Raw genomic sequence first — 26625 nt, 5'->3', positions numbered from 1 at the left:
CCTGGGCACACTGCTGGCTCGTGCTCAGCTGGCTTTTGACCAGCATCCCCAAGTCCTTTTCTGCAAGGCAGCTTTGCAGCCACTCTTCCCCAAGCCTGTAGTGTTGCATGGGTTTATTTTGACCCAAGTGCAGGACCCGGTAAATCTCCTTGTTGAACCTCATACAATTGGCCTTGACCCATCAATCCACCCTGTCCATATCCCTCTGCAGATCCTTCCTACCCTCAAGCAGATCAACACTCCCCCCGCCAACTTGGTGTTGTCTGCAGACTTACTGAGGGTGCACTCAATCCCCTTGTCCAGATCATCAAAATTAAACAGAACTGGCCCCAGTACTAAGCCCTGGGGATCACCACTTGTAACTGGCTGTCAGTTGTGTTTAACCCCATTCACCACCACTCCTTGGGCTTGGCCAGCCAGCCAGCTTTTTACCCAGGGTAAAGTACACCTGTTAAGCCATGAGCAGCCAGTTTCTCCAGGAGAATGCTGTAAGAAATGGTTTCAAAGGCTTTACTTGTGTCCAGGTAGACAACACCCACAGCCTTTCCCTCATCCACTAAGCAGGTCACCTTGTCATAGGGGGAGATCAGGTGAGTCAGGTAGGACCTGCCTTCCATAAACCCATGCTGGCTGGGACTGGTCACCTGGTTGTCCTGCATGTGCCACATGATGTCACTGAAGATTATCTGCTCCATGACCTTCCCTGGCACCGAGGTCAGACTGACAGGCCCGTTGTTCCCCAGATCCTCATTCCGACCCTTCTTATAGATGGGTGAAATATTTGCTAAACTCCAGTCAACTGGGACCTCCCCAGTTAGCCAGAACTGCTGGTAAATGATTGGAAATGGCTTGGTGAGCATTTCTGCCGGGTTCATCAGTACCCTTGGGTGGACACCTTCAGGCCCCAAGGACTTGTGTTTGTCTAAGTGGTGCAGCAGATCACTGACCATTTCCACTTGGATTATGGGGGCTTCATTCTGCTCCCCATCCCTGTCTTCCAGCTCAGGGCGCTGGGTACCCAGAGAACAACTGGTCTTGCTATTAAAGGCTGAAACAAAGAAGCCATCAAGTACCTCAGACTTTCCTCATCCTTTGTCACTATGTTTCCTCCTGCATCCACTAAAGGATGGCGATTCTTCTTAGCCCTCGTTTTGTTGCTGATCCATTTACAGAAACACTTTTTTTGCCTTCTATGGTGGTAGCCAGATTAAGTTCTAATTGGGCTTTGGCTCATCTTTCAGCACATGGGGATGATCTGCTCCTGCACCTTTAAAATTTCCTTCTTGAAGAATGTCCAGTGTTACTGGACTTCTCTGACCTTCAGGGCTGCCTCCCAAATGACTCTGTCAACTGTGCTTCTAAACAGGCCAAAGTCTTTTCTCTGTAAATCCAAGGTAGCAGCTCTGCTGACCCCGCTCCGTACTTCTCCAGGAATCAAAACCTCTTATCATTTCGTGATCATTATGCCCAAGACAGACTACAGTCTTCAAGTCCTTTGTTCACAAACAACAGGTCCAGCAGGTCGCCTTCCCTAGTTAGCTCACTCACTAACTTTGTCAGGAAGTTATCTTCCCCACACTCCAGGAATCTTCTGGACTGTTTCATCTCTGCTGTTTTGTATTTCCAGGAGACATCTGGTAAGTTGAAGTGCCTCATGAGAACAAGGACTAGCAAATGTGTGAGACTTCTCCCAGCTGCTTATAGAATATTTTGTCTGCCTTTTCATCCTGGCTGGGTGGTCTATAACAAATTCCCACCATTATATTGGCCTTGTTGGCCTTTCCCTTGATTCTCACCTGTAAATACTCAACCCTATCTTCACCATCTTTAAGCTCTAGAGCAGGGGTCCTCAAACTACAGCCCACGGGCTGGATATGCCCCCCCAGGGTCCTCAATCCAACCCCGGTATTTACAGACACACACCCACCCGCTGGGGATTGGGGGGGGAAACCAAGCAGCCGCAGATGACTTCTGCCATTTCATTCACACGCTGGCCCCCTGTTTAAAAAGTTTGAGGACCCCTGATCTAGACAATCAAAACACTCCCTAATATACAGGGCTACCCCACCACCTCTCGTCCCTTGCCTATCCTTCTGAAGCATTTATAGCCATTCATTGCAGCACTCCAGTTGTGCAAATCATCCCACCATGTTTCTGTGATGGCGACCGTGTCATAGTTTTTCTGTTGCACAATGGTTTACATCTCCTTCTGGTTTTTGCACATGCTGCGTGCAGTGGTGTAGATTTGCTTCAGCTGGGCTATTGATCCCACCACCTTTTTTGGGGGAGAAGCCCTAATTCCTACATGACCATTCTCAGGCACTTCCATGCTTATTAACACATCAATAACTCTTGTGTCTTTGCTGCTGCATGGATCTCCATCCTCTGCCTCCACTGAGAGAGCACACCAAAGGACCTCGCTAGCACACTGTCCCTCAGACATTGGCATGCCACCCCCAGGCTCACTACCTCTGGTGAGCTTGCGTTTATCACTTTAAATCTATTTTAAAGCTCTTTCAATGAGCCCTGATAACTCCTGTGCAAAGATCCTTTCCCCTCTTTGAGACAGGTGTATCCTGTCTCTTACCTGCAAGCCTCCTTTTGTGTAGACCACCTTGTGATCAGAAATCACAAAATTCTGCCGGTGACACCAGGCTTGGAGCCAGGTATTGGTGTGCTGGATCTTCCCGTTTCTTCCCTCATCATTCCCTGCAATTGGAAGGGCAGAGAACACTGCTTGTGTTCCTGACCCCTTAACCATTTGTCCCAAGACCCTGAAGTCTCTTTTGAGCTCCCTCAGACTTCCTGTTGCAGCTTCATCACTGCCTACCTGAAAAATCAGTAATGGATAATAATCTGTGGGCTGTGCCAGGGTAGGAAGCTTTCTCCTCACATCTTTAACCCAGGCCCCAGGGAGGCAGCAGACTTCCCTAAGGAGCAGGTCTGGTCTGCATATTGGGCCTTCTGTTCCCTGCAGAAGGGAAGGACATTCCTTCTGTCACAATGACCCATCTTTTGACTGCAATTTTGATGCAGGGCATAGGCTGACTTAACCTCAGCAACACTACCAAGCTAGATGAACCATCATCCTCATTATTGTTTGGTTGCACTTTCAGAGCCTCATACTCATTATGCAAGGACACCTGTGAAGGTGGGGTAGTCACAGAGGAGATGCACCTGCTGTGCTGGGTGGAAACATGTTGCCATTGCTCCCAGTCCCTGAAGTCACTGTGTTCAGCCAGGTGGAGAGAGGATAGTGAATCCTCCATATCATGCGTCCTGTCTGCCTGTCGGGCCTGTCTCAAGGAAGGTAGGGTGTGATTCCTGCAGTCTGTCTCTCTCTTGCTCTCCCTGTTACTCCTTCACCTACTCACCCCCTCCCGGAGCTCTGTCACTGAGCAGAGGAGCTCCTTTCCCCAGGCGCACTCCCGCAGGAGCACTCACAGCTGCCATCCCCTGCTGGCATAAGAGCGGGGCACAGCCAGCAGCGTGTTCCCACCAGGGCCCTGCCTGGGCAGCTGCATCAGTCATGGTGGGTGCAGAGCTCAGAGGCCGTGGCTTTCTGCCGGGTAGACACTATTGCTCCATGGCTGAGCTTCAGCACCTGCCCTGCCCTGCCAGCTGCCATGCCGCACTATGGCCTGTTCGCCCACCCTGTTGGCAGCGCTCCTGGCTGCTAGCACTCCCTAAGGGCTTCTTTTATAGGTGGGGAGGCTTGGCCGCCCTTGCTCCTGGCCCCACTCAGGTCCTGTCAGCTGCCATGGCACCAGGCAGCTGAGAGAGCTGAGAACCTCCTCCTGAGGTTCCCTTGGTTCAGGAACCCCCAACTGTACACCACACTGGAGCACTTTGCTGCTGATCATGCTGGCACCAGAGCCACTTGCCTGAGCAACATATATGCAATGTGGAAGAATCAGCAATGTGACTAATTTGAAAGCAAAACCTTTACATCAGAAATAATAGTTAAAGTATAAGCTGGACTGACCAGGTGAAAGATTAGTTTAGCCCCAGCATCCTGCCAGCCAGAGTGGCTATTAACAAATCCGTAGAAGAGTGCTTAAGTACAAGGTACTTATGCAGCAGATATTCCCCTGGTATGTCTTCCAGATTCCAACAGGTTTGTGAGGTACAGTCAGATTTTTTTTTTATCTTTGTGTACTGTAGCCTTAAAAGATTCTTTTGACTTTGAATTTACTTAATCACTCTTTCAGGTCACATAATCTTCTGTCATTTATAACCTCCTGTGGCAATAATTTCCACAGTTTAACTACACCCTCTGAGAAAAAATGCCTCTTATTGTTTGTTTTCAGTATACAGCCTAATAATTTCATTTAATGCTTTTGCATCTTATATTACAAGGAATAACAAACAGTCATCTCTGGTTCTTTTTCACCATGGCACTCTTACAGACCTTTACCAGACCTCCCTTGGCCACCTCTTACCCAGACAGGAGGGACTTAAGTTACAGAAGTGGTCTCATGTCTTCTGTCCCCTTGTCCCCTTTCCCTATAGCTTTCCTAGTTCCACTAGATCCATTTGAGTTTGGAAGAGATCAGAACTGCATACTGCCTTTAAAATGTGGGCATGCCACAGATTTTTTAGAGTGGCATAGTCATATTTCCTGTTTTGCTATTTCCAACCCCCTGCTGAAAACTAATATAACTGAAGAACACATCATGTGCTTGACATGCTTTAGCATCTTTGAATTAAAATATACACATAAGTTTTCTCCAATGTGTAGTCAATAGAAAGATGTTGGCTTATATGTAATTTTAGATATCATTTAGCTGTCTGAGAGATCAAAATATAGTGCCAGGTTCTGATGTGAGTTATACTGAGGATACTCCATTGAAGTTGACAGGTCCAATCAATATACAGCATGCACTGACATGAAGCGGATTCATGACATTCTCTGAATACTATATATGCAGAGACAATGATTAGAATTGCACTCATTATGTAATTTCTAGGAGATACATTCTAGTTAATAAGCTTCATGTACTTAGTATTCTATATATAATTTAGATTGAGTAGTGTAATCTAAATTAATTGTATTCTTTATTTATTACACCTTTAAAACATCAAGTAGCATGAGAACGTAACAGAATGCAAATTACATCAAATATAAGGATGCTGTAGCGGTTTGTACTTGCAACACTATGTCTGGCTGAAGGGAAAGGCATTTCAGATTTGGAGTTTTCAACTAAAGCATGCCACATCTGTGACACAGCACAGATAGACAGACAGACAGCTTGTGATATGCCTTTCGCACCAATGAGAGTTGATTCCATTCTGCAAAAACTGCAACTTTAACTGAATAACGTCACTGTATATGTTTTATATACGTATACTTTCAATATTTTATATGATAGATGTTGTAAGCATCAAAAATGGTATATGAGACCTCCACATAAAGACTGAAGTAAATAAATACAGCACTGTATTTGGTTGCATTTTCTTTTGAGCCTAGGAGTAATTTATCTTCACATTTTTATTTTGGCCTCAAGTCCTAGAGATGTCTCCTAATTTTCTTGTGCCTCATGATGAGATTCAGGATGATACTGTCCATCTCTGTTTTAAGGCTTTCAGCTGAAAGGTGCTATACAATGTGAATAGATCATTAGTGTATTAACATTTATTATTTTGGGACACTTTTTTCAGTCCTTTTCTACCATACCTGAAGGCTAAAGAGTACAATTTCGTCAGCTGACAGAAGACAAGCCCATTATTACAACCCCTGTACCTGCAGAGCATTGGGAGTTCTTGTGTTGTTTCCCACAAGGAAGCCACACACAAACAAAAAATGTTCTCAGGAGATGGAAGAAAGTGGATAGGCTAGTAAGCTTTTCTCACTTATTCAGTCAGGCTTTTTTTGGCATCTAGTTAAGGCACATACTCCCCAACACCTCCTCTATCCACTCTTTTTTTTTTTTTTTAGACTGACATAAAAACATTTATCCAGTCTTATATAGTTTTTAACACCATCAGTCACATTAGTCTAAACACACAATCTAGCTGACATGCGAGTAGCTGAAATGGATGTACCAGAGGAGTAAGAGGACTTAAATCCTGTATTGCCACTGTCGAGTGCAGTAAATTTTTCTGGGACTTCCAGGTATACAGTTGTTAAAAATGCATCAAATATATTGTACATGTGCCAATCAAATTCAGAACATGTCCACAGAATCCACCAGACTTTGTGCACCGCAGTGGCCTCCTCTGCAACATATGCCCTTATACTATTAAGTCAGCACAATCCCTGGTACATATAGTTCACTGTTCAGTCATGGCACAGTGCAGACCCTCATTCTTTTCACAGCATTTTTGAGATGAAATATGGAGACATCTGTTTTCGTGCTTTGTGATCCAGTGTGATGCACATCTCCTTCTTCTAGCCTCTGTACTAGGCACTCCTTGCAAAAAGCACAGTGGAGCAGTTTAGAAGTTATCTCTGGAAATTATCATTATCAGCTGACTGGTTTAGTTGAGACTACCATTACAGAGGCATGAAGTGGTATTGAAAAGCATGTCAGTTAGGCTGTAATTTACTGGGGAGTTGGTCAGTAAATAAATACACTTGGGAAGAGTCAGATGAGCAGTAGCTCATATAACTGCATCCCAAAGTGACTACATTCAAACCACTGGAGTCTAGAAGCTAAGCAGACACATTAATAAGTCCTAAGGTAATAAGCTTTACTGAAAGGCAAGAACATCAGGCCTAAGACCAGCTTGGAAGAGTCTAAAATATACATTAAGGAGGTGTCTCTTACATCTTTTTCTTCTAACAAAAGAGCCTCCATTTCCTAGATCTGTACTTGACTTTATTTTGACTCTGTAATAACAATGATTTTCCCACATCTAAAAAAAAAAAAAAAAGTGCAAATTATTAAGGAAAAAATATAATGTCATAGAGGTTAGCTCTGTGAATGATAGAGTTTTCAATGTACAGCTTATATCTATCAGCTGTAGCAACATCTGTGTTGTTTAGCTTTGGGTTTTAATCAGTTTTTAATCAGTTTAAACACTGTAAGAAAGCTTTGTGTTTAGCTATATTGCATTACAATTGTGATCATCTAGGTATATACAAGGCCATTGCATCTCAACTGCTTGCACAGGTTTGTTGTATTGCCCCATTTTAATAAAGTCTTAGTTATTACATGAGATAGGTGGATACTTGCCACTATAGGTGCCTCAGTCCTTAATGGACTTTGTCAGACCTCCTTTCCAGTCACTGTATGACTCTGGAGAATGCTAAATCCAGAGGTCCTTATGCATTTTATGTTAAGCTGCTTGGCCACCAAGTCTGCATTCTAATGTGCTCAGAAGAACCTCAGCATTAACTGTCATTAAGATACATAAACAGGTTATCTCTCTGGCATTCTTGACTGTGGCCTTTATTTAGTGAATTATCTGCTACATCAAACATGGACAGCACATGTATGAAGGCCTGTACTATAGTTCTTTCGTCCAATAGTTCAATGATTAGAAAATGCACGCAGGACAGGTGAGACTTACCCAAGGTAAGATCTCATCTGTGCTTGCAAAATTCAGAACCTTTTCAGGAGGAATGACCAATTCTCCAGGCTGTAGGGCACTACGGAGTAAGAAAGCTTCTTGAATGCCCTCTGTTCACCATTAGTCCTATTCTTTCATATTATAAGTAATATTGATTGTCTGAAATGGGAAGACTGCTCACTTTTACAATCTGTAGTTAAGGTTTTCACTGAAGAAAGGGTACCCAACCAAAGATATTAAACATCAGTCACTACAAACCCCTTGTCACCTTAAACCAGCTAATTACTATGCGTCTGATCCCAGTCACAAGACAATAGCAAACTATATGCCTTTGTCCTATTCAGGAATTTGTATCAAATGTGTTTTTAATGTGTAGCCTGATAACCAATAAAAGATTTTGTCTTGGTTCAGTCAGTGTACACTCTGACTCACCAAAGAGAGAATAGGGAGATAAGCATTACTCTTATTGAAGCAGTCGTTAATTAGCCAGTCAGGTACACAAGATAACATCTAACAAAGAGACATCTCTAAGGAAGAAAAAAAATACTTATTTTAATTAAGACGGATGGTCAGATTATCTCACAAATAAGAAAGAAATCAATGCATGTGAGGAAAAACAGATTAGATCTATTTAGACTCCTGGGGAGGACTTACAAAAGAGGATTAGTTATAAAAAGCAAGTGTCTTGCACAAGAGGCCTGAGGCCTAACGTATACAGAACTCTTTATAAACTGAATGTTTAGAAAATCTTGAAGAATAACAGCTGGATAAAAGGGGAGACATACTGCTGACATATCCTTGTGTGAGCAGAACGAATGCCAGTTTTATTTTATCTCATTTTTTGTGTTTTATAAACAAAAGTAACTGCCCTATTTTTGTTTGTTTGTTTGTTTTATCCCAGCCTGGCTTGAGTTAAGTTTATTTTCAAAGTGTAAATCAGACAGAAAAAAACCCTTTACTTCTTTCTTTGAAATTGGACACTGAAACAAATTAGCTCCAGTTGCCATAGCTCCACAGTGTGTTCTTCAGGGAACCCACAGGTATCAGAGCTGTAGGATACACAGTAGGACTGTGTAGGAGCAGCACATGGCATCATAAGATACAGCGGAGGAGAGGCTGACAACCAGGAGGTTTCTTAATCATGCAGCTAAGATATGAAGGAACATGTACAAAACCTGAGGATCTTCAGAGAACATGTAACTGATGTTCGAATACTCAGTCTGCTGAACAAGTAATACTGAATGGAGCAGGAACTGGAATGCAGGTGCCAATCCCTGTCTTCTTGCAGCAGGGCTACAAAGTCCATGCTTTGCTTCACCTTCTGGCCCAATGTATAGTTCTGTTCACTAAGCACCTGCTTCACCAAGAATTTGTGAGGGTACACTCACTCCACAATATACTGTAGTCTGGGATTAGGTCATCAGCGGCAAAATATCTATTCAACATCCCTCATGCAGAGAAGGAAGTCTTAACACCTTTTCTATCTCACAGCCACTGAGTTGTTACATAACAGGGGGACTCTCTGTTTTCCATCTTCAAAGTGAACCCAACTTCAGGTTTTGAAAGGTATCATGTACACATCTAGCTTCAAAAGTGAGCTCAGCTCTGTTTTGCATCACCAGAGCAATGAGCATCCTTTCAGTGCCTGACCACTTAACATGTTTTCTTCTGCCATTCTCATTTTGTGGATTAACTTTCTTCTTGCATTATAGTTGGAATCTCTGGAACCTAACTCAAAGCACTCTCTGAGGAGGCTGTTTTTCATTTTATCTGTCCATTCAATCTAGAATAGCATAGGATGTTATAACAGTAACAGTAAGGGAAGCCCAGCCTCCGGTCTTCCCCTCATTAATTCCCTTTCACATTTGTTCCTCTCCCTGCCGGTCATAGCTGGCCTTGAAACTTGAACTAATGAAACTTTGCTTTATTGCTGATCTTGTCATTTGGAAGAAACATTAATGATAGCTGCAACCCTGGTCCAGGCTTTGACATTCTTAATTTCCAGGATAAACTTTAGAGCCCCCAATCTTTTCCAGTCCCTGACAATATACAGTTTTCAAGGATCGCTTTTGCTAGGAGCACCTGTGAATAATAGTATGGTGTGAAGGGTTTCATAGGTTGATCACTGGGAGAACACTACAATTTTTCCTTAGATCACCATAAATCTATGTAAATATTTATATCCTGAACAAACAAATATGAAATATTTTACTGATTTTATTAAGACTGAAACATATCTAATGTTATCATATAAAATTAACCTAACTAAAACTGAGCAATTTTATACATATCCAAAACAATACTAAAATTACTACTTTGACAACATACATTTTAGCATAGCAAGTCTCTATATGACTTTGCCCCAAGAAGCCAAATATATCAGACAGCAGCTTAAATGAAGATCCTGATCTCTTAATGTACCCACAGTTAAGTCATGCATGCTTGCAAAATGTGACATGATCCTTTTTGCCTTGGTCACTCAGCATTATCAGGTATATCTCCCTTTTACAGTGAACAAAATCAGCAAAAATGTATTGAAATGAAAGATAAAATAAGAGTACAGACTGACAATAAATGAGACCTCATTAGGAAGGATGGGAGATGGCAATTCGCTGTAGAATTTGTGGTGAAGTTGACCAGTTTGCTTCCATTATTGCTTGTATGAAAATAAGAAATTTCACTCTGTTGCTTTCTGTAGTTTCTAGGAAATCATCATCTTGGGACAAGATATCCTGGAGGGGGAGTGTAGCCTTTTGTCTGCTCCATTCATTCTGGCGGTCCACAGGGAAAGAAGTCATAGTTCTCATAAATCCTCAGCAGATACCTACATCTTTTGGCAGTGTGTACATAAGGAGGATCGTCCAAAACTTAATCCTGCTCTGCTTTATCAGAGTGCATCTACAGGGTCAGACAGAGATGAAGCTATGGAAAGTGATTGGTTTTCCTTGACTTTTTTTATGCACCAATACTCATCCTCTTAGGAGATTTCCTCTATAATCTTGGGAAAGGGGGGAGAATGCTCTTGACTAAATGTCCATCCATTAGGCTCTTTAAAACACAGAAACAGAGCTGAATGACTGTAGTTTGTCTGATGTTGTTCAAAAAAATTAATGGATCCTGTAAGTTTAATAGTGGTAAGTATGTGTTATAGCAGTAGTACAGAGCACCAGTAAACAAGAATTATACAGCAGGGAGGCAGGAACCCCCTAGTATTTGTCTCATCCCATTTTTGTAATATCAGTCCTTTAGAAATTCTTTTCCTTTTACACTTTTGCACACTTGCAGTACACTAATTCCAGGGCAACTATTGATTATAGCACAGCTTATGCACACTGTGTGCTAGATCATGCCCTAAACTGTATGGACAGGCAAGTTATAAAGAGTAAGAAAATGTTCCCCCAAGCATTAATGCTCACTTCCTTAGCTTCCCTTTTGATGAGTCATTTGTATATAGTAGTCAAACTGATAACCAAAGCAATTCCTGATCTTCCCTCAGACCTTCTATGAGTTGTACATTATTAGAAAATTAATGTAACTGTGTATGCTTATAACTACAACAGCTCGGTTATAAAACCTACTTTTTAGGGTTTAATATCTTATCTGGTTCAAATCACATTGGAATAAAACTTGGTTTCCAGCCCAGATGCACATTTGTTTTACAAAAGAATTATTCAGATAGGATTTAATTTTCATATAAAGATCAGCAAGAAAATTATTTTTTCAAAGATTTCTACTTTTCTTGGTGAAAAAAAAAATCACAAGTTTCTCATTGAGGAATAATAAACAATTCAATGCTTGAATTGGAAAAGTGGCCTTATTCTTTAGGAAAACAAACCTCCCATAGTATTCTATTGGAAATCCAGTTGCAAGACATTAATCACCCAGCTTTTTCTTCTGACACCACACAAATCCAGACATCCTTTTTGGGACATTTGCAGTATTTTAGACATGCAGTCATAAGGCAGTTATTTTTGTCCACTCTATTTCTTTTCATTTCCATGATTTCATGCATTAGTTTTTCTAAATCCTGTGAGGGGAAAAAAACCCCTAAGTCATAATCACATAATGTTAATCATATTAACAATATCAGAGTAAACAATACTTTGTTAAACTACGTTTAATGTATGAATTAAACAAAGTGTTTTTGCATCTACCTTTCCATTGTGGGGTTTTTTTTGTTGTTTTTGTTTCTTTTTCTTTATTTCCTTTTTTTTTTTTTTTTTTTTACTTTAGGAAAAACTATGGATATAAACCAGATGTTGCCATATACTACTGGTGGAGATAAGATTGATCACGGTAGAAATTATGCTTACTAAGGGTTAGGTCAAGTCTCAGACATATGGACACGCACAACTGAAAAGAGACTCCTGCAGTTGAGCTTTCCCTATGGCTTCCCTGGGATTTTGAGTCCAGGTGTAAAGCAGTAAGCAGGTGTTAGGAGGACTTTATCTTCACTAATGTGCCAGCCAGCACATCTGAACAGGCACAATGATGTACATAATCTGCTACTCATAACAGCTACGAGCTTCTTTCCTATCTTTTGCTAGGCTAAAAAATTCTTATGTCTGCATTTTCCATATGCTTCTCATCATTATATGTCATTCTTTACTGAGAATAGAGTTAGAGTACCAAAGTTTGCCCTAAAGGAAAACCAGCATCTAGTTGAACGGGGGGGGGGGGGGGAATACTTGCCCAAGAAGTAGGGAGAATTAAAATTATCTCAAGAGAAATGATATTTTAATTTTTTAACTTCTGTGTAGTTTACTTTCTACAAAGCTGTTATTAAATACTTAATTAATAGCTTCTTGCTGTTATTTAAGTAATGTAACTTAATGGTCAAACAGGTTTCTCACCCTACTTTAAGAACAGATATCAATCATCGGAGAAACTACTAAAGTATGCTACCATCATATATGTATAGCCAAGATGTTAGCTTTTCATTCATGATGATCAAAACCCTGGCAACTATTTGGATCACTAGTTGCCAGTATGGAAGAAAATAGTGAACGGTATCGTTAACTTCCTTTTTCTCTGTTTCACAGTATCTCCCTCAAAAAAAATATTTCATTTGAAAAAAATTCTTCAAAATAAACTAATAAGGTATGGACAGTGTACGATATGAGGTGAAGTCTTTTACTAAGTGAGGGGTTTTAATAGCAATGTCAGAGCTGATCTTTATTCATCAATATGTTAGAGTAGACAAAACAATGTAATTAGTAAGATATGTATATTATTAATTTTAACAAATTATGTCAATAGTAAGTGGTAAACTGTGTATTGAGACCAAGAAAAATACTGCAAAATAATGGGAACATAGTTGCTAGCATAGTAAACATGGCTTCATCATCAGTCTGTGTCAGATTGGCAGTCGTGTCTGTGAATGATTTTTTTATTCTACTGAAATGCTCCTATCCTATAAACTACATTTCCATTTCAATATCTGAGACAGTCATATCATTGTTTTCAGTAGTGAGCATCACTTTTATATATCATGCAATATTGCATAATACATTTTAAAGAGTAAAATTCACTTTATTTCTTCTGTATCATACACAATTGAAATACTTTTCTGTACATCATTTGGCCATCATTTTTATTGCACAGTATGTTCACAATTCTTGATTAGAACTAAGAAGTTTACATTAAACTCTGAAAGGCATTTAAAAAGACACTCCAGTATTCCTCTAACTGTAACGCTATTCTGAGAAGGACACACTTACAGGCAAATGTTTGAGCTGATGTTTTTTTGGTGCTTTTGCCATATTAGCCGTAAATTTATGGGCCCGTATTACATCCTACTTAGACTTTTCCCCCTGCTTCTCTGCTCCCCCTGCTTTCTCCCCTGCCTCAGCTGCAGGATGACACAGGATCTGCAATGGTGAATCTATCCTTGGGAATTCCTATGCTTATATCATGGGAATTCTGCCAGGTTGATTAAATCATCTGTAGCTCAGCGAAACTGTACAAAATTGTCAATAATGGGCATGATCCTACATCTATATTTGCTACCTATTTTCAGTTTGATAATTTTCCTTGATATAAATAGAGCATGTGTTAATAGTACCTGTCACACTTTTATAGGTTTCTGCATAACAAGAAAGATCCACAGGACTAATAGGTGCCCTTTTGCATATTCATATGATAACCCTAAATGTTAGACATGTAGTCAAAGAAAATCACACCAAAAAGGAAAACAACCTTTCAAATATGAGGCAGATTATGACTGGCCCAGAAGAGTTGCATTATAAGAGAGACAGATCATAGATGGAGGACTTCATAAAAACTATAGCATTGAGATGTACTAAATATGATACAATCATTTATCTTCATATTTCCATCCCTTATCTACTTTATACCTAAAAAGAAATACTGATTTTATGTCAGCAAGTGAAAAGTCCAGCATCTCTGAGTGAGTTTATAATCATACATTTACTGTTTTGCATGCATGAGCAGTGTGCAATAAATTGCAGTAACACTTCTTTTCTGGATTCTGCTCATTGTTACATGTCTCCTTCATGGGCTTAGTATAACATTCTGCACAGCTTCTGTCAGCCATTATTTCAACAGACTACAAATATATTTATTAAAGATGCTTTATTATTATTATTTTTTAACTGCATTGGTTAGAAAAGAGAGACCATATTTAATCACTGAATTTTCATCTGGTACATATTCAAATATAATGCTGCTAGGCAAGAAAGTGAAGTGTACCATTGAAAAAATGAACAGAGATGTAAAAAGAGTCAATACTAGACTGACTCTGCTCCCGCCATGTCAATGGATGTCATATTGTTATATTCAGTTAGAGCATTTTCTTCATTTCAGAGCGCTTTTGGAAATTCCTCTGAAATTTTCATTAGTATTCAAGAAGTACAAAAAGGTGGAGTGTATTTGTAATACCTGGTGATACAGTACAACAGTGAGCTTCTCAGTTACTGTATGATGGAATTTTGTATTTGCACAAGTGACCTGAAGAATAGCATGAACCCCTCTAAACCTAGTGAACTGCCCATGATTTATACTAATTTAAATATAATTATAATTGTAACAGATGATTGGTTTTAAATTAAATCAGTCTCTGTGTTTTCTATCTTTTATAAATAGAACTTGTCTAACTCTATGTTTTGGACAGCATCTGCAAGGATTTAGTGCTAACTTGTATGCATTGTGCATCCAGCACTTTTCAGCATAGAGTGGATTCAATATATTAAATCTTATTCTCAGGATGAATATATTAAATCTTATTCTCAGGATGAATAATAACATCCTTTTGTTTTAAAACACATCAATTTCTCTTAAGCTATTGTTATTTAATATTTAATCAGCCCAGATAAATGCATTTCATATGCCCTTAAATATGTGTCACAATAAAATAAGAGACAGGAAAGCTAATAAAATAGATTGGTTAAGTTGTCCAGAAGATAATGCTTCAGAATTTAGAATATGTAACTATGTTTTTCAAAGTGGAAGTTGATTTAGCCTGTGGCTCTCTGAAAGACACAATTTGTGAAGGAAAGCTAACAGGCAGCTTTAGTGGCTTGAGGAATTCATGATTTTCTCTCAATTGTTTCCCTCGGTTGCTGTTTGTTTTGTTTATTACAGGATACTGTTCTGAAGACAATAGTGTGTAAGGGTTACATCTGGTGTGTGTTCAAAAACTAGTGGTGCAAAATGCCGAGGTTGGCTGGGGTGAACTGCTCTCTAAGAGCAGGCTTGGGATAACAAATTGCCTTTGCATGAGGGCCCTGGCATGTAGAATCACTTACAGAGGTGGGTTGTCAAGGCAGAAGAGGTGAAACAAGGGTGATCAGAGGGCCCGGAAATTATTATTATTCCCCCACCTTGTTTCTCCCACCTTCGTTTTTCTTTTTTCAAGTCATTTAGTGACCTGAGGTGAAATGGACAGGAATTGACAGCGCGCGCACTGCTGCTGGCAGCAGAGTCGCTGCAGTTGCTCCCTGGACATGAAAGGAGGGGGGGAAAGAAGAAAGAAACCCAGTTGTTGTTCTCTAAACATGACACATAATAGATAATAGGTTTGCTTTAGTTGCAACCCACCCCTTTTTCCTGTAGAAATTATTTCCCCCCCCCCCCCCCCCCGCAGTTCAGAAAAAAGGAGAAATGATTTTTTGTCTCTCCCTCACTCTCTTTGCCTGCACAAAGAAAACGTGGGTTGATACCATTTTTATTGTTCTGCTGGGGTGGGTTTCAGACCTCGCATTAGCATATTGAATGTCTAATTGAATTCGGGGGCTGTGTTAATCATCTTGTTTTGTTTAGGGGCGGTTGGTGGAAAGTGTCAGCAAATGATCGCTTTGGCTTGGGGTTAGCGTGTTGCTGCCACCCCAAGAAAAAGAAATCAGGAAGGGGGAGGGAGCTGGGGAAAGGCGAGTTGATTGAGTGATGTCTGGAGGGCGAACTCGTGTCTCTTTGGTGATGTTGTGTGCTGCTGTACTGAAATCCACCCCTCTGCTGGAGCTAAGGCAAGAGTTGGAGGCATCTGATGCTGCCGTTTCCAGGGTGAAATTTCTAAGGCTGATCACTAAAAACAACAACAAAAAAAATCAAATATCCTCAGCAAAAATAGACGTCAGAACAGAAGATCCGGCATTTCCCGGTCCAATTGGCATAACCCAGACAGGCGTTTGGGAACCATATGCCTTTAACCTAGCCACACACACGAAAGAGGGGGGAGGGGGGGCTGGGGGGGCGGAGGGTGTGTGTGAAAAAAAGACACTACAACTACCGACCACCACATTTTTTACAAAAGGGCCAGAAACAGAGCCGGTAGGAAAAGAGAGAGAGAGAGAGAGAATGAGCGAGAGCGAGAGCGCGAGCAAGCCTCCCCCACTTCCCCCGATGAGTTTTTCGCAGTGCTCTGTGGAGGCTCGGAGGTGGCTGGCAGCGCAGGGGGCGGCTGCTGCCGCGGCTGGCGGGGCTCCGCGCAGCGCAGCGCAGCGGCCGGACGGTCAGCACCGCCGCGCCGGACAGCTCCGCGCCGCCCCGCGCCGCCCCGCTCCGCGCCCGCTCCCCGCCCGGCCGCGCCGCGCCGCGGGGGCGCCGGGGCCGGTCCTGCCCCACAACAAGTACCTCTCCGCTGTCCGGGAACTAGACTACACTCTCCTCGCGGTTAAACTGCGTTTTCTCCGCACGGAATTGGCCGTCAGGCGTAATTATCCCCATTTCCCCCACCCCCACCCCCCCCTCTCTCCTTTGCAGGAACGACTCTTTGGGAACCTGGTCCACCCAGGGATGTAAAACTGTGCTTACCGATGCATCCCATACGAAATGCTTATGTGATCGTCTCTCTACCTTCGCCATTTTGGCTCAGCAACCTAGAGAAATAGTAAGTAACAAAGGGGGGTGGTGGGGGAGGAAAATCCAGTTTTAATGCAAAAGGCAATAGCGGGGGGGCTGCGGGGGGCTGGGGGGGGTAGCTGGTCGAGCTTTCCTCTCAGGTATATTTCAGACGTTGCATTGAGCAATTGTTTAATATCGCAGGTAGGCAAACGTCGGTCTCCTGGTGTCTACAGTGTCTCAGAGAAATGAATTCCAGATTCTATGATATAACTAAATCCTAGTGAAATTTGCATGCTCTCAGGCTCTGAATTTCTCAGAGAAAGCCTTCTAATTGTGATGCAAATGTGTTGAAAACTTTTGTATTGAACAATTATCCACTCAACAAGCTTTTTTAAAGGTTGCAAGCCTTTCCAGGGGAATGTACAGGGCTTTATTACTGCTCTTGGTAGGAAAACCCTAGATACTGTAGTTAAACAGATTGCAGATCTGCATTGGACATTTTCAGCACAGATATTCTGTGTAGTCTGTTGATATGATGTAAGAAAAATAATCAAGTTTTCATGAGAAAGAGGCAACATTAAGTGTACAAGCAAACACTCCCAATATTATTGAATGCAAAAATAGCTAAAAAGCAAATATTTGTGAAGTTATCCTGCTAAAGCATGATTTTCCTGGTTTTGGAAGCATATGTTCAGACTCTTTTTAACAGCAAAGTAGATCAGTTTGGAACAAAGTGGTTGAAATAAAACGTTACTTTCTCCCTGAGATCTGGCCTAAAAGTACATCAGTCTTACCTCCTATTTGGGTGACAAAAGGTATCTTGATAAACGTAATTTACAATACATCCCTGAGGCTCTAAAAAGCTTTTTGGTAAACCAGGCACGGTATCTTTTAAAACTTTTAGATCTATCTTTTTTCCATTTGTATTAGCAAATACCATGTCAATTTCAGACCATAAGCACATTCACATATGGAGGAAAAACCTTACCTGATATTTGGCGATAATAGTTTCTTTTACAGCAGGGATTTTCAAGGTCATTTATTTATTTTCATTTTTTATTAATACACAGAGTATAAGTTAAATAATTTTAAATTTGAAGCTTCTTTACAGAAAGCTTGTGATATTGTTGCCATAGATATCTTGCCACTCCTTCTAGACAGAGGCCCAAGGAAATTAAGCATGTGAGAATAGTGGATTGAAGTCAAAGTTATTAAAAGTCAGAAAGTTTGGTAATTCTGCAACAAGCATGAATCGAATTCTGGGACAAATTACCACATGATCTTTAATACATTACAGTGAAACCAAGCTGTTTGTTTAACACACAATTCTAAACATTGCTGTTTCTCAAGAGAAATATATCTTTTAATTAATTTTATCTGAGAAGTAGTTTAAACTTCTGCTAACATCACAGTCTCCTATTACATTGTAATATTACAACTTTATTTCTCAAAATGTCATGCAGGTATTGCAAGACATTTTAAAGCTCAAAGGTCCCTGAGGAATGTACCAATAATTAAGCAGATCTCAGAGTTATGTATGGATCAGTTTTGGAATTAAGTTGATTTCTGCTTCATAAGTAATATTACTAAAGCTATCTGTGACAGTGTGACTGCTTTTATCATTTTGCTTTTGTTGGGTTGGTTTTTTTTTTGATTGTTTTAATTGCTGGAGGATTTTTTTCTTCATGGTTGTCTGTTGTAACCTACAGATCATGGAATCATCTGGTACACCCTCAGTGACCTTAATAGTAGGCAGTGGTCTTTCATGCTTGGCCTTGATCACCTTAGCAGTTGTCTATGCAGCGCTATGGAGGTATGTAATGGATGGACAAAGCTGAATGTGAATGCATAGTTATATAAAGTTGAATTAATATTTAAAGAGCACATTAGGTGCTCTTCTCTTTCCCCACCTCAGTGTGAATGGTATTGTTCTTTCAGTGGGGTATTCATAGTGCCAAATAATATTTTACAGGATTCTTCTATATGACATGTTTCATGTGAGGCTTCTGGCCTATACCTTTGACTGTTTTTCCTCCATTTACATTTTAATACAAAACTTCTATGTGATAAAAATGACATATTAAAGTGCCACGCCAGATATTGCAGATTTAGGGAGGTTCAGTCAAATGGTTTTGAGTTTATCAAATTCATGTATAAGTTTCAATGAAGGTCACAAAATTAAGTAGTCTCAAATAGTGTGGTTCTACATTCCAGTAATAGACTTTCTTTCCATCCTGAGTTAACTCTATTAAAATAATATATTGACTTAAAAGTACAATAGATATTTATGAAGTAAATTAATTTGAGTTGTGATGAGAAATAGCATGATGTCTTAGTGTAGAAGTAGAGAAGTATGAGGAAAAGTCATGTAAATAAAAAATATTTTTTAACAGTGAACATGGGTTCTCATATAGCTTTTTTTCCATAGTAAAAGAAAAACAAGTTCTTATGCAAGTAAGAAGAAACACAGGGAAAAAACAATAGTTTTTAGGGTAACATAAACTTAACCAATAAAACTTTGCTTTTAAAAGGAGCATGATAATTTTACACCCTAATCTCTTTCATTCTCTTATGTAGCCACAGAGACTCACAGGATTAAAAATATATGTAATAAATATAGAATATCGAGTTACATAAGTTATATGTACAAGTATAAAAATTAACAGCTCTTGTCTGTCAAAGCTAAGAATGAGATTATTTCAGGATATAATTCCCATCTGAAGAATTATAATGTTATTTTTGCAGTCCCTGATATATTTAGCACTTGGATGGAAATACTGTCATGCTCAGTGGAACTGATGTTCTCCATTATTTAGATTAAATGTAAGGAAGAAATTTTTTACAGTGAAGGTGGTGAGACACTGGCACAGGTTGCCCAGAGAAGTTGTGGAGGTCCCGTCCCTGGAAGAGGTCAAGGTCAAGTTGGATGGGGCTTTGAGCAACCTGGTCTAGTGGAAGGTGTCCCTGCCTGTGACGGGGGAGTTGGGGTTAGATGATCTTTAAAGGTCCCTTCCAACCCAAATCAGTCTATGATTCTATGATTATGGTAACTTTCAAGCAGAGAAAAAAATGTATATGGTAAGTTATGGAACTAGTGCAGGTTCTGCATCCAGCTGAAGAAAAGGTACCTCATATAGATCTCAATGTTCTATCAGTAAGATATTTTGAAAGTAGTATGACAACAGAGTGGCCTGTCATTTGAATCATTAAGATTTGCCTTCAACACATGTCTCAAGAGCACGTAGCAACCAGCTATAGTGAGAATCCAGACAATGAAGATTTTATGTATATATGCTTTTTATATATATATATATATAAATATGGGGGTAGGGATAAAATTGATATTTTGGCTTTATGTCTCTATTTATATTTTGGAACACCCACCTTCCCTCTGAATGGCAGGGCCTGTTTAGAAGTGATATAAGGTAGAAGTATTCTGGTCAAAAGAAGGCCTGTCTGAGCATTCTGTTATGGTTGATTGATTTGATCTACCCAACTGAAAATTCAAAATGAAAAATAAATTCATTGTCAATCTAATATTCCCTTCCCTTCCCTTCCCTTCCCTTCCCTTCCCTTCCCTTCCCTTCCCTTCCCTTCCCTTCCCTTCCCTTCCCTTCCCTTCCCTTCCCTTCCCTTCCCTTCCCTTCCCTTCCCTTCCCTTCCCTTCCCTTCCCTTCCTTTCATCAATAGCAGGCTGGCAGAAACACTAAGACCTTCCCTGTTTGTGTCAATGCTATGAGCTCCTGCTTGCACTATATTTACTCAAACACTAAGATCCTTTATAATCTATAGATACTCAGTGTTGGGAACCACCCCAGGTGAATCAATAGTTAACGAGTTGGGAAGTAGAAGCATACTGACTGTGCATTCGAAGGCACTAGACTTTCTGTATTTGATTGCAAACAGATAGAACTAATCTTAAAAACATTTATATTTTAAGGAAAAATGTGGGTTGTGGTACTAGGATTGTTTTGTCTGTTAACTAAAAAACGTAGTGATGTTGTGTAGAGCTGAGAATAAGCAACTACAATTCATCTCATGTTCAAAGTTCAGCATTTCTCATGCATTCAGCACCCTTTGCTATGACCTCCTCAGAGTGTCAGCGATGGGTGTACAGCTCAGGAAGAGACAGCAATATTAACTAAGCTCCAGTGAGAAGCATATAGTATAGGTCATAGAATATGGCATGGTCTTCAGAGGAATGGAGCACCCTTACCTTTCACTTACTTCATTAGTCAACATTTACTCTGGTAGCAGCTATGAAAATCAGGTCAGTAAGGTACTTCACTTGAAACCATAACCATGCTCTTTCTGTCTTACAGCACGTAAAAGGCCATATATAGAAAAATCAGAGCATTAGTGTCTTGTAGGGAAATAGGTGATAAGACTATTTGACTTTTTCATGTTAAACTTACTTGTAAAATGAGTACGGTAAGTTTGCAAGAGAGACTGTGATGCTTACTGCTATAATTTAATCTTTCTGCACAAACAGCTATTTTTTGGCATTAGATTTTATGAAGGTGAAGATATTACAGTATTATTGTTTCTTCATATAAATTATTTTGTAAATGTGGTGGAACTTCAAGATTAATGTTATCGTTATCCGGATAACATGTTCCAAAATGCACTGGCATAGTATCATCAACAAACCTGCATCTTACTTATGCATCATGAACCACATCTTCTGTTTATGTAAATCACCATATTTTTGCTGAAGTTAGTTATTGTGAGTGTCTATTCCAGCTGTGGATATTCCCAGGGATGAGCAGGGAGCATAAGAAGTTCCTGACATTGAATGCATGCAAGCCCGTTATTATCAGTATGGAGTTAGAACTGTGTTGCCAGCAGTTTTTAAAAGAAACATTGATAATTATTTTTAAAATATACCAGGATACTAAGAGGGAATTGCAGAACAGATATCAAAATATCATGGTTGTTATGTCTGTAATGTGATAGCTCCCTGATACTCTTTTTGAGCACTTGAAGGAGAGCTCTTACCTTTCAGAGTACCTCCAATATTTAATGCAAGAATTGCATCAAAGCTTTGTATGACTTACTAGTTGTTTTCCTTTTGGAAAAGCTGTACCCTCTCTTTGTTTATTTGAACAGGTACATCAGATCTGAGAGGTCAATAATCCTAATAAATTTCTGCCTGTCTATTATCTCATCAAATATCCTTATCCTGGTTGGACAAACTCAGACACATAACAAGGTATGATGATGGATTCTATTAAATTTGCCCTTAAATATTGATAACTTTGTTTTACTTGTGTTTAGCTTAAAATAATTACATCCATTTAGTCCTATACTCATAGGACTTGGCTTTTTAAAAAAAAATATTAACAGACAAGGGAAATATTTACTGTCTTTTGTAGGCTTTTTTCCCCCTCAAAAAATCCCTGTTGGTATTGTTCCCTCTGGATAATCTGTGTTCTCTGTGGTAGACTTCTATGTTTTGTAACTAAATTTCAAAGCAAAAAAGTTCAAAGACTCAACATCAAAAGCACACATTCCGATTCATTATAATAGTTGTAATAGGATTGTCCTATAGTGTTTTTGTCTTTTTATTAACACACTGGTACTCAAAGGCAAGTAGAAATTGCTTAGAAGTTAGAGTACTACTCTTGAAAATGTGCAGAAACAGTCATCATAACAAGATATAGGACTGTTAAATCTCTGACTGATGTAGCTATAAGAAAGTAATAACCCTGCATACCTTGCTTAGTGATATATTGCTGATTTATTACTAATCTGTCCTCGGACTTTTTCTGAACGTAGTTGTTATTTGTCCCTCTCCTGCAGAGCAGGGCTGTGTCAGTGTTTTGAGGCATCACCCAGTACCTAGTGATGCTAGGCAACTTTCAGAGGTGGCAATAAGTGCTTCAAATTAACTATGGCTACATGATAGCTTGGAATAGAAAATAGGATGTAATTAGTGAACAGGACACTGTGATAAAATGCTGTTGAGGTCTGTAGTAAGCAAGTAGCTGTAAACTAATTCTTTATCCATATCCCACTGCATTAAAGTACATAATGCACTGCTCATCTTAATTTTTCCAATATCTAGTGAAACACATTCATCATCTGCTATAGGATAACTGCTGTTTCTACAACACACCTATAGTTATTCCTATAGTTATTAATTTAATGTGTGCTTAGAAGTTTAGCTGCCAGAAGTCACATAAATTCAATGCAAGTCACACAGCTGTACTTTGTAAAACAAACCCAAACCAGTCATTTCCAACACATAATTTAACAAAATTATTAAAATTAAGGTATTAATATGCTTTAATTTTTTGGAAAAGGTACAAACAAAAAAAATATGGGTTTGCAGAAGAAACTCATGTTACTCTTACAGATTTTATTAAGGGGAAAAAAAGTCAGAAATGCACAAGCAACTTCAGAGAGCCAGAGTGCAGAAGGATTAAGCCTCCCTAGAATTCGGCACCATCATACATAGTCATATGTATTATTTTATTACGTATTTCAAGAAAAAATGTGGTTCAGCAGCTGAAAGTTCCTGTGTATATAGCCACTGCGGAATCAGGGTTTGAGGGCATCAGTTTGACTGTGTTTGATAACATGCTCTCTAGGTATGCTGGCAGACTTTCTCTGATGCTTGACTCGGGGAACTCTGGACTAAAACATGCTCTTAATCCAGTTACTTTCTTTTAATCTTAATCTCCTTGAGCTCCCTTACATCTGCTTCCTGAACTCCTGAAAGTACAGTGATATTATATTGACTTACATCTGAGAACAGCAGATCTAAAAACGGAGGTGTTCAGAAGAAATAATAGAGAAAAAAACAACACATCACAAAATTTACATTTTGAATATATGGCCTGAAATATGACTATAAAATACCACCTTTTACAACACTTGTCTTCTTTTTGAGTCCGTGTCTTGCTTTTGATATATGTACCATGCAGGAACTTCCAGCCAGGGAGTACCTTTAATGGATCAAATGCAGAATACACTTTTTATACAGAGGAAGATATTCCTTGTTACAGACCAAAAATCTTTCTAGCACTATGTCCACTGATATGTGAATATATGGTAGCTCCAACATGTGAATGCACCATCCACAAAATGGCCAGCGAAAGCCACTGTTTAGCAAAAGCCTATTCAAATTAAAGTGGTCAGATCCAGGTATGACTTCAGTATGTTTGTAAGTAGGGTTGCGTTTTGGCATTAGATGTATTTGAATTCAAGTTATGAAGTTTTTATTTGCAAAGATCATATATGGCCAGAAGAAGCTAGTGTTTGATTTTCAGTCCACAGAGCTAGATTACAATACTGACATCTGTAGGAAAAATTATGTTTTCATTTTGCTCAGCTGGAAAATTAAATCTGTAAATGGGAACTTCAGAAAGCAAATCGGGTCCTTACCTATGGTTTAAGATGAAAAAAACATTTTAGATTAGTTTCTGAGATTTTATTATTGCCTAGAAATTAAACCATTTGGGGGTTTAGTGCTTGTCTTAAAATTTGGGGAGAATCTGGGGAATACTTTATCACGACAATGTAATACTCAGGTCAGCAGAAATTGTTTCCTGAATAAAGGCTGAGGTGGTGTGTTATGACAAGAAGATAAGCTCAGGTTTTTTAATGTATCAGAGACAATTTGAGAACTATGATAGGCCAAGTCTGTACTCTGCTCATATTATTCGTACTATTCTCATATTATTGAGGCACCTAGTTAATGTCCATATGATGCTGCTGTTCACAAACTTGAAGAATGCCTCTTTTTTCCATGCTTTAGTTTGGCTTTGCTTCTGAGTTTGAATTGTTCCCAGCTCTGTATTTGTGTATATTCCCTTTGAGAATAGGTGCTTGTAAATGTTATCAAAGCTGAATTCCAGTTTAAAGTTGAACAGTGTGTAAAGTAAGTGTACTGAAGGTGTATTTATAACAAACAGCATATTGTCAGTCTGTTTTCAGTTTGTGGTTTTCTCTGTCTCCATTAAACACTACACCAACTACTTCTATTCATTTCAATGCTATTCAATCTCCAGGAAAATTCTGTGGTTCATTTTAGTATGCCCACTGACATCTGTGACAAAGAAAAAAAATTTGTGTCTCTTGGTCTTTTCTGTTATTTTCTTTCTGGTTTATGTAAATTATAGATACTTAGCATGTCAGGTTTAGCTTCAGTCTTTGAAGGATGAGTATATCCTCGATGTTTTTACAAAAGCTTCTTTTAGTGAAGACTATGTGATCCAACTAAGTTCTGCCTCTTTTCAGTAAAAAAGATCATGGTATTTCCCACAGGCAGAAATGGACAAATTATTTTCAGAGGACATGCAGAAGTGGTTTACGTTCTTTCAAGCTACCATAGCTTTTCCATTTCTAATATTACCTGTTTAAAAGTGATTTTTTTGTCCAGTTTCAGTAACTTGAGGATATCAACATTATACCAGAGGTTTAGGTCATTGGGCTTTTTAGCTTGCTGTAGAATAGTTTGTGATGGGAGGCATGGAGGGGAGTAGATGTCTCTTAGAAGATCTGGATTGGGATAGCAAGAAAGCTTTTTGTCAACAGGAAAGCCTTGATCCTTTATTCCTTCTTAGCCAAACGTGTTGTGCATCTTATTGAAAGACACAGCTGAGAAATGTTCTGCTTTTTTCAGAATGTTTCCCCAAACCTTTCAAATTGGAGAACTTTGTTCAAAGCCTTCTTAATGTTTTAGACTGTGTAAGAGATTTCTGTTTTGTCAGATCCTGTTTTGAAATACAGGTCACTGAGGGCTGAATTTATAAGAATATTATGAAATTAATTAATTATCGTGCTTAAATATATTCGGTGTTATGCTAGGCATGAGACGCACATTAATTTACTTTAGTATTTCTTTCTGTCTCTTGTTTTCTGTGTTAAATGTTAGCTACATAATGGTATTTAAATTTGAGGGTATGCAATTGATACACTGGAGATAGCCCTTTAACAGCTGAATTTCATTGTAACATTGAAATTAAGCCTTCTGAACTAAGGAAGGGTAACACTTTTCATATATAACCTAACATCTCAAATATCTGTTCTTTCACAAATACTATGAGGTGTCTCTAACATCTACAAAAGTGTTATATATTTACTATGAAGAGACTGACAGTTTTCCTTGAGGAAATATCTATCAGTGATTTGTAGGTTTCACTGTAAGGTAACTCTTCTGTATTATGCTTCATAATGTTCTTCTTGCCATCAAGAAAAATGGTTGTATTTCTTCTATATTTGAACCTTTAATGCTTTAGCTATAAATCTTTACTATGCTTCTGATCCCATTTAATGAATGGGTTCTCTACGCCAAATACATTATTGATTAACATTATGTGGATTTTTTAATAAATTCTCTTTCCTTTCCATACATTCAGAAAATACCTTGATTTTTTTCACAGTTCTGCCTAAATAAAAACACATTAGCTATTTGATGTAAAAGTTCTTGTTTACCTATTTTTCCTGTGAAGAAAGCAAAGATGAACACAGTTTAAAATAAATCATGGAATTCATTCTACATATGGGCAAAAGTTAATTATTTTCTGTATTATCTGTTTCTGAGTGTACTTAAGAGTTTGTTGACAGAGTTTGGGTCACTTGTGAGAAAAAGGCATATTTTTAGAAATGTTATAGGACTTCGTATATTTTGTTAGCCATATTCAGTTGTATGTGTGCCTACCAAGGGAAGAACAAGGAAGACGTTAAGACACAAGGCAAGATTTAGCAACCCTGATATGCTGTGTCACCCCTGTTTAATTGCAGTACTGAGTTTATTATGCTTACTATTACATTTTGGAATTTGTCTTTTAGACCATACCTGAA

The 26625-nt window shown here is 39.1% G+C and overlaps 1 protein-coding gene across 5 annotated transcripts in view; it reads left to right on the top strand.

The window, feature by feature from the left end:
• ADGRB3 (adhesion G protein-coupled receptor B3) overlaps positions 1–26625 on the top strand; it is a 466174-nt gene that overhangs the window by 348276 nt on the left and 91273 nt on the right. For all 5 annotated transcript variants that reach the window (XM_056344433.1, XM_056344434.1, XM_056344432.1 and 2 more), the window contains 3 exons: positions 16735–16861; positions 18525–18628; positions 21925–22027. In XM_056344433.1, the coding sequence (XP_056200408.1) occupies positions 16735–16861; positions 18525–18628; positions 21925–22027 (334 nt within the window). The remainder of the gene's footprint in view (positions 1–16734; positions 16862–18524; positions 18629–21924; positions 22028–26625) is intronic.

This window comes from Falco biarmicus, chromosome 6 (assembly GCF_023638135.1).
Source record: "Falco biarmicus isolate bFalBia1 chromosome 6, bFalBia1.pri, whole genome shotgun sequence".
In the NCBI taxonomy this organism is placed as follows: Eukaryota; Metazoa; Chordata; class Aves; order Falconiformes; family Falconidae; genus Falco; species Falco biarmicus.
This window is presented reverse-complemented; position numbering and strand designations above follow the sequence as displayed.